Raw genomic sequence first — 8,139 nt, forward strand, 5'->3', positions numbered from 1 at the left:
ATTTGTACCAGGCTTATCAAAAGACAAAAAAGCCACAAGCCAGTATCGCAGTGGACGGCCACTGTCTGCCCACAGCCATCTTTCCTGGCACCCATGCCCACCACCTGCTCCTGTGCCATTGCTGTGGCTGATGTGGGCCCCCGAGACTGGGTCCACCCCTCCCATGCTCTACTGTCACCTCCAAGGCTCCTACCTCCCCTGCTGAAGGAGCCACTGTTTCTTGGAAGGCAAGAAAGTGTAGAGGTCAAGGTCACAGCCTCTGGGTTTACAAGTCACTCATCTTGGGTTTACATCATGACTTGTTTGCTGCTCTGGAACTTCCAGCAAGATTCTTGAAGACTCTGAGCCTCAGTTCCCAGTGTTGTCCCCACTGTCATACTGGGGTAGTGGTTATTACCACTGGGCTGAAGATGAATAAGACGGTGTTAGATGCTTCACAGCTCTGGACCCTGGTGAGGGCTTTGAGGCAGCGGTGTCCCTTTTATGAGCCTTTAGTGAGCACCTGTGTGGACCAGGCACAGTCCTCAGAGCTGGGGCAGTAGCCCTTTGTGTGGACAGTGATGTGTGAGACCGAATAACCCCTGCTTCTGCCCTGAGAAGCCCAGGCCCAGGAAGCAGATGACTCCTGGAGAAGGCCAGGTCTTCTGCAAGCCTGATGAAGTGCTGCAGGTATGGGGGATGAACTGGGTGAAGTTGAAGCCGCCTCAGGGTAGCCCCACCCTGCAGGAGGCCCTACTTGTAAAGGGCCCCACAGTCCAACAGGCCAGAAACCTTGGACATGGAGTCCTAGGTCCTTGGGGCTGCTGGGGACCAGATGACAGACCAAAGTAGAAAATGAAAAATCAGGGCCCTCACTGCACTGAGGGGGCCTCCAGGGAGTGGAACTCCAGAGTAGGAAACCCAGGGAAGGGGGAGAAAGAGAGAGAGGGAGCCTGGGGTACGGCCACTTCCTTCTGGCCACTCCACTGCTGCCTCCAGAGCTTATATCCAGGTGCTGGGATCTGGAGGAACCCTTAATGTCCGGGGCAAATCCCACCACCCCCCTGTTACTGGCCACCCCAGAATCCGTTTCTATAGCAGGTGGTCTTCACCACAATTATTTCACCCACTGGTTCTTAGTTTATTGTGCACTTTATCTATTGGCAGGGATGCCAACCACCTGCATCTCTAGCTAAGCGCAGATGGGCGCCCAGAGGTTGTTGACTCAATGACCCACCTCTCCAGGGCCAATCCTGGGCACTGGTGGTGTCCTGCGGACCTCTGTGGGCACCTGGGCCTTCATGGGCAGGGAGGTGCCAGCAGATAACATGAGGGGAGAGATCTGGGTAGGTCCCAACACAAGGCACCCAGAGCAGAAAGGGGAGACCCACTGCGAGTTAGCGCCCGCCCACCTCTATTCCACACGAAGCCGGGAGGCTGCAGCGAAGAACTCCTGTCCCCGTGGCGTCACTGCATCGCTGGCCAATCTGCTCCGACGTGGCAGGCAAGCGGGGCTGCAGGGGGCGCCCACACCCACCCGGAGCGCAGACCCCGCTTCGGCAGCATGAGCGTGGCCGAGCGCCCGCCCCCGGCGCCCGCCGAGGCCCCTGAGCCCCACGGGGCCCTACGCTCGCTGCTCTTGGCCACCGGCGTCGCGGGGGGGCTCTTGGCCGCGCTGCATCCTGCCGTTCGGCGCCGTGGTTCTGCTTGCAGGCGACGCTGCCACGGCCATCACCTTTTCGCTCTGCGGACCCCGCCTGGACCTGGCCCACGGCTCGGCGCGGGCCTCGGGCTACTGGCCGCCGCCTTTCTGTGCTGGCGCGCACGGCGGCGGCGGCGGCAGAGGGCCGGGCGCGTGGGGCGGCGGGAGCCGGGGACGCCCTGAGCCCACGCGCCAAGCCCTCTCCCCTGCGAGGTCACGGCGAGCCGGCGCCTCCTCCCTCCGGATCTCGCCTGGGCCCGGCTGGCGCAGTGCCAAGCGCGTGTCGCGGAAGCCTCCTCCCCAGATGCCGTCCCCAAACCATTCTGTTCTGAACTCTCAGGATGCCCGAGCTTTGGGCACTTAGAGCCATCTCCCTCCCCTCCCCCGACTCGGCTCTCCCGCTCTCGCACACACCTCCGCCCATGTTGCTTTTGAGCGTTTCGCCTGGCGCGCAGAGCCGGCCTGGCTGAGTGCGGGGCTGGCGGCAGTCTGCGCGGCACGGGGGCCCTGCAGGGTATGCAGGGTCCTGGGCGGCGGCGGGCCGGGTACTTGGCGTGGCTACCCTACTCGGGGCGAGGCACAGTGGGCTGTGTCCCCCTCCCCTAGCTGTCTTTCTTCCCCACTGGTTTGGAAGCCCCTCGAGGCAAAATACGCGCTCAATAAATGTTTGTGCTATATATGAACAAGTGGTGGCTTGCAAAAGTCTGGCAGGGACAGTAGGTCCTGGGCTAAGCCGGGAGTATTTGATCAGTTGGCCTTTTAAGAGAAAGACCCCAGCCCCCTGAGACATGTCAGGACCCCCTCCGTCCCTTTTCCCCCAGAGAGGTTCCTGGAGCCCCAGAGCTAGCAGCTGTCACTCTGAGTGGGGGCAGGGGAGGGGAGGCCTACAGCAGCCTGAGGAGTTGCAGGTGGGCAACTAGAGGCTGAGCTTCTTCTAAGGTGCCAGGAAGGGGCAGGGCCAGCAGAGAGGTGTGAGGTCTGAGAGGCCCTAGTCAAGGACTGGGGACAGATGGCTGAGTCCCAAGGAGCACAGAGCCTGGGTGGGGGTCTGTGAGGAAGGCCCTCCCTAACTCCCATCACACCATCTGCCAGGGCTGCCCCCGGGGCCAGAATAGAAAGCACACCTAGGGCCACTCCAGAAAAGAGCCTGGGCTGCCTGCAGCCACCTCCCTGGGGAGCTAGTGGGGCAACGACGCTCTGGGCCAGGTCCCTGACTGCTGACCCCAATGAACACTCTGCAGGCCGAGCCCTGGGGGCCTTCACCCACACCAGAGGCCACCAGATGTTCTGCAGACCCTACCCCAACTCACGAGGAGGCTGTGCTGCACACAAAGCCTGCAAGGCTGGGGACGGGGAGCTGCTCCCTGCTTTCCTCCTTCCCAGCAGGCGTCCTGAAGTCCAGACAGCCAAGGTTTCCCTGGAGTCTTGTCTCAGGCCGCGGGGAACCACTGGCATGGGCCTGGGCATTTCTCCCCACTGTGGCCACCTCCTTGCTTCTAACGGTCCCAGAAGGATCTATCACACCTCTTGCTCTCCCACCAGGGCTCCCCCCATCCCAAGCAGGTTTGAGGCTGGTGATCAGAAGAACCTTGAAGAGAATGGTTGGGAAGGTGCTCTTTCTGAACTTGACCCATCCCAGAGCAGAACCGTGCTCCCTGCCAGCTCCCTCATTCGTGCATGGCTGTTTGTTATAAGGGACACATTCTCTTTATTGGGAAGTTGAGGGACAGGCCCCAGTGGCACCTGCTTTGTGGGGTGAGGGGCACCCTCAGCCTTCCTGTTGCTGCCACAGAAGAGAGAGGCCAGCAGCCCCTCTGGCCCTCCTGGCTCAGTCTTTCCAAAGTCTCCTATTATCCCTTCACCCCTCACCCCTGCATTTGTGCTGGTTAGGCTTGGTGAAGGGCCTGACCAGAGAGTGTCAGTCGCTCCAGGTAGCCCATCAATCACCCTGTCTTCCTGCTGCTCCTTCTCCAAGGTCAAGCCCTGGTGTGTCCTCCTCTTCTCCTTCAGTATCCCCTGGGAGGCTTCTATGTCCTCCTGCTCCTCCTCTCCTAAATAGCACAAGGATTCTGCTTCTCTCCATCCTCTTCTTATCTGTCCTTGCAGTGTCTCTGGCCCAACTGAGGGTGGCAGCCCCGCCTACACAGACACACCCATGTGGTGTCCTCCACTGACAGCTGGGCTTGGCCTGGGGTCAGCCTCCCATCTAGAACTTCAGGCCTCAGAGCTGCTCCCAGGTGGGATATATTCTCATGTTCCCTGCCCCCTTTGCATGGGGCTGACCCTTCCTGGGATGCTTTGCCTCCTCCATCAAGGAGGGACTCCAGTCTGTTGAGCTCCCTGGCTACATCCAATACCTATGTGGCTCATGAAATCCCAACAGCTTGGCAAAGTTGAATAATAGGCATCTGGCTGATGAGGAAACTGAGGCTTGGGCAGGTTGAGGAATTGAAACCACACAACTAGAAACTGGAGCAGCTTGGATTCAAAATCAGACCTGGCCCCAATCCTGGGTTCTTTTTACTACAGCAGACTGCTGCCCTGGGGACACCCCACAACCACCAGCCCAGCTTGGCTCCCTCTGTGCTGAGTGTGCCCTGTAGGGACCAATGGGAGCATGCGGGTCCCACCTTCAGATCCAGGGCCCAGCCAGCCTGATGGGCCTGAGGGAGGAGGCAGCCAGACCCCCACCCAGCACGTGGCACAACCCCAGGAGCAGTCAAAGCCTGGAGGCAGGCCGGGGGCCGGCTGGGTGGTCCCCCACGGGCTCCGTGGCTGAGCCACCCCCTCCAGAGCCCTCCCACCAGCACATTCCTGGCTCCCCGGCCCCTCCCCCGGCTCCAGGGCCTCCCAGCCCCCTCCCCCGCTGGCCCAGCCAGTGTCTGAATCTGCTTCTGATTCCGGCTCTGCCGACGAGGCCCCCTCCCCTCCCCTCCCTCCTTCCCGGCCCGAGCAGCCCCGCCCCCGGCTGGGCCGAGGCTTGCGCCTGCTGCGCCCCCCACCCTCTACTGGCACAGCTCGCCCGCCCTCGCTGCAGCCGGGAGGAGGTGGCGGCCGGGGCGCCCCAGGCCCCGCCCGCCCTCGGCCGGTCCCGGGAGGCCGGGAGACCTGCTCGACCCGGCCCTCGGTGGGTGAGTGCGAGCGGCGGGCGGCGGGTGGGGCCTCTGCGGGCGGAGGCGCCGAGAGCGGGGGCGACGCCTGTCAACGCTCCAGGCCCAGCGGGAGGACGCGCCGACATCCCCGCTGCTCCGCTCGGCCCGCGGCGTGCCGGCGGCTGCGCCCACCTCTGGGCCCCGACTGGAGCGGCCCGGGGCTCTGGTTGCTCGGCACCGCGGGCCAGCGGGCAGAGCCTCGGATCGGGCTCTCTCTCCCGAGGGCAGCGGCGTGGGCCCCCGGCCGGCTGGCTGACCCACGGCGGCTCCGGCCATGCCCGGCTGGCCCTGGGGGCTGCTGCTGGCCGCGGGCACGCTCTCGGCCGCGCTGAGCCCGGGGCCGCCGGCGCCCGCCGACCCCTGCCATGACGAGGGGGGCGCGCCCCGCGGTTGCGTGCCCGGCCTGGTGAACGCGGCCTTGGGCCGCGAGGTGCTGGCGTCCAGCACGTGCGGGCGGCCGGCCACGCGGGCCTGCGACGCTTCGGACCCGCGGCGGGCACACCCCGCCGCCCTCCTGACCTCCGCAGGGGGCACCACAAGCCCGGTGTGTTGGCGTTCGGACTCGCTGACGCAAGTGCCCCTCAACGTGACCCTCACAGTGCCCCTCGGCAAGGCTTTTGAGCTGGTGTTCGTGAGCCTGCGCTTCTGTTCTGCACCCCCCACTTCGGTGGCCCTGCTCAAGTCGCAGGACCATGGCCGAAGCTGGACCCCACTGGGCTTCTTCTCCTCCCGCTGTGGCCTGGACTATGGCCGCGTGCCTGCCCCTGCCGATGGCCCAGCTGGCCTGGGGCCCGAAGCCCTGTGCTTCCCTGAGCCCCAGGCCCAGCCTGATGGGGGTGGCCTTCTGGCCTTCAGCGTGCAGGACGGCAGCCCGCCAGGCCTGGATCTGGACAGCAGCCCGGTGCTCCAAGACTGGGTGACCGCCACAGACATTCAAGTAGTGCTCACAAGGCCTACCATGCTGGGGGACACGAGGGATGCCATGGCCATGGTCCCTTACTCTTACTCAGCCACTGAGCTCCAGGTAGGCGGGCGCTGCAAGTGCAATGGGCATGCCGCCAGGTGCCTGCTGGACAGCCAGGGCCATCTGATCTGCGACTGCCGTCATGGCACCGAGGGCCCCGACTGCGGCCGCTGCAAGCCCTTCTACTGCGACAGGCCATGGCAGCGGGCCACGGCCCGGGAAGCCCACGCCTGCCTTGGTGAGGCCTTGGAGGGTGGCCTGGGGATCTGAGACCAGGCCAGCCTGTCCCTGACTCATCCCTCCCTGCAGCTTGCTCCTGCAATGGCCATGCCCGCCGCTGCCGCTTCAACATGGAGCTGTACCGACTGTCTGGCCGCCGCAGTGGAGGTGTCTGCCTCAACTGCCGGCATAATACCGCCGGCCGGCACTGCCACTACTGCCAGGAGGGCTTCTATCGAGACCCAGGCCGTGCCCTGAGTGACCGCCGCGCTTGTAGGGGTGAGCCTGCCGCCAGCCACCTGCACACCCTCACCTTCCGGTTTCCCACATCCCCAGATGGGCTTCTGACCATCCCACTTCTATCCTCAGCCTGTGACTGTCACCCTGTTGGTGCTGCTGGCAAAACCTGCAACCAGACCACAGGCCAGTGTCCCTGCAAGGATGGCGTAACTGGCCTCACCTGCAACCGCTGTGCCCCTGGCTTCCAGCAGAGCCGCTCTCCAGTGGCACCCTGCGTTAGTGAGTGATGCTGCCCTGCTTAGACCACCTCAGCCAAGGTCAACCCAGCTCCCTGCTGCTGCCAACCTGGGCCCCGCAGATCCCCCTGCCCCCCTCAGCTGTCCCCTGAGCCCTGCAGATTCCCTTGGCCCCCTTCAAAGGAAGGCCTTTATCCCATCCTCTCCACAGAGACTCCTGTCCCTGGACCCACTGAGGAGAGCAGCCCTGTGGAGCCCCAGGGTGAGTGGAGGTCCCAGAGGGGCATGTCCTTGGCTGGAGGGGGCTATGGATTCCAGGAGGGAAGGAGGAGAGGGTGGGAGAAGGAGGTGCAGATCGGTGCCAACCTCCTCCTGCGCCCTCCTCCCAGACTGCGACTTGCACTGCAAACCTGCCCGTGGCAGCTACCGCATCAGCTTGAAGAAGTTCTGCAGGAAGGACTACGGTAGGCCGCCCTCAGGCCTCCTGCCCCCGTCCTCCTCACCTTGCCCTCTCTACTGTCCCTCTGTATACCCTGACCCTCGCTGGACCCCAAGGCCATCCCCCGGCCCTCAGGTCCTCCGTTGTCGCCGGCCCCGCCCTGTCAGCCCCCTTGGCCTCTCGATGCTCCCGCTGCGGCGTGTCCTCTTTGTGTTCCTCCTCCACCCCCCCTCCCACCCCCGCGGGCGCCCTGTGCTCCTCTGCGCGGCCCGCCCCCTCCGGGCCCCGCCCGCTTGACCCCTCCCCTTCTCGCCTCCCCCGCAGCGGTGCAGGTGGCGGTGCGCGCGCGCGGCGAGGCGCGCGGCTCCTGGACCCGCTTCCCGGTGGCCGTGCTCGCCGTGTTCCGGAGCGGCGAGGAGCGCGCGCGGCGCGGGAGCAGCGTGCTGTGGGTGCCGGCGCGGGACGCCGCCTGCGGCTGCCCGCGCCTGCTACCCGACCGCCGCTACCTGCTGCTGGGGGGCGGGCCGGGGGCCGCGGCCGGGGGTCCCGAGGGCCGGGGGCCCGGGCTCAGCGCCGCCCGCGGGAGCCTCGTGTTGCCCTGGCGGGATGCGTGGACTAGGCGCCTTCGGAGGCTGCAGAGGCGCGAGCGGCGGGGGCGCTGCGGGGCGGCCTGAGCCCGCGGGCCGGGCGGGGGCCGGGCGGGGCGCTTCTCACACATCAAGGCACACGTTCATCCAGTGCATCCGCCTGCCGAGAAGTCTTTGCTCGCGTCGCGCGCGTCGCCATCTGGGCCCCCCGCCTCGACTCTGCCCCGCGCCTCCCTCGGTGCCTCGAGCTCCTGCCCAGGAGGGGTGTGACGGACGCAGGGACACCCCCGCCCCAACACAGAGGGATGTGATAGCCCCAGAGAGGTGCTTTGAGGCCCCCTGGGGCAGCTGTCATCCAAAGGACCCCTTGGCCCCCCCACCTTCAAGCTATCTGCCTCCTCCAAGGGGCACCACGATACCCCCAGAGGGCTGTGAACCCCCTGTGGGGCCGAATACTTAATAGGCTCTGCGAACACCTCAAGGGCCTCTGTGACACAGCCCCCCGTGATGTCGTGGTCCCTCAGCGTTCCCACTTTCCTGAAAGGCACTGACACCCCCCTCATATACTTATGAACCCCCTTCTGATGCCAGGACCCATAGAGATCTGCGAACACCCCAAGG

General features: G+C 65.2%; 1 protein-coding gene across 1 annotated transcript; it reads left to right on the forward strand.

Moving 5' to 3' along the window:
- Window positions 1-5,107: 5,107 nt before the first annotated feature.
- Window positions 5,108-7,605, forward strand: NTN3 (netrin 3). Its single transcript, XM_059896820.1, has 6 exons — window positions 5,108-6,035; window positions 6,107-6,295; window positions 6,386-6,535; window positions 6,704-6,754; window positions 6,882-6,956; window positions 7,256-7,605. Exons 1-6 carry the CDS (start codon window positions 5,108-5,110, stop codon window positions 7,603-7,605), a joined length of 1,743 nt encoding a protein of 580 aa, XP_059752803.1.
- The last annotated feature ends 534 nt before the right edge of the window (window positions 7,606-8,139 follow it).

The sequence above is a fragment of the Balaenoptera ricei genome, chromosome 15, assembly GCF_028023285.1.
Source record: "Balaenoptera ricei isolate mBalRic1 chromosome 15, mBalRic1.hap2, whole genome shotgun sequence".
In the NCBI taxonomy this organism is placed as follows: Eukaryota; Metazoa; Chordata; class Mammalia; order Artiodactyla; family Balaenopteridae; genus Balaenoptera; species Balaenoptera ricei.

What these genes read in the sequence shown, in the direction of transcription:
- NTN3 (XM_059896820.1), top strand. Translation starts at nt 5,108, where the DNA reads ATGCCCGGCTGGCCCTGGGGGCTGCTGCTGGCCGCGGGCACGCTCTCG. An exon ending in TGACCGCCGCGCTTGTAGGG is followed by an intron (nt 6,296 to 6,385) that starts GTGAGCCTGCCG and finishes TTCTATCCTCAG; the next exon opens with CCTGTGACTGTCACCCTGTT. An exon ending in CAGCCCTGTGGAGCCCCAGG is followed by an intron (nt 6,755 to 6,881) that starts GTGAGTGGAGGT and finishes CCCTCCTCCCAG; the next exon opens with ACTGCGACTTGCACTGCAAA.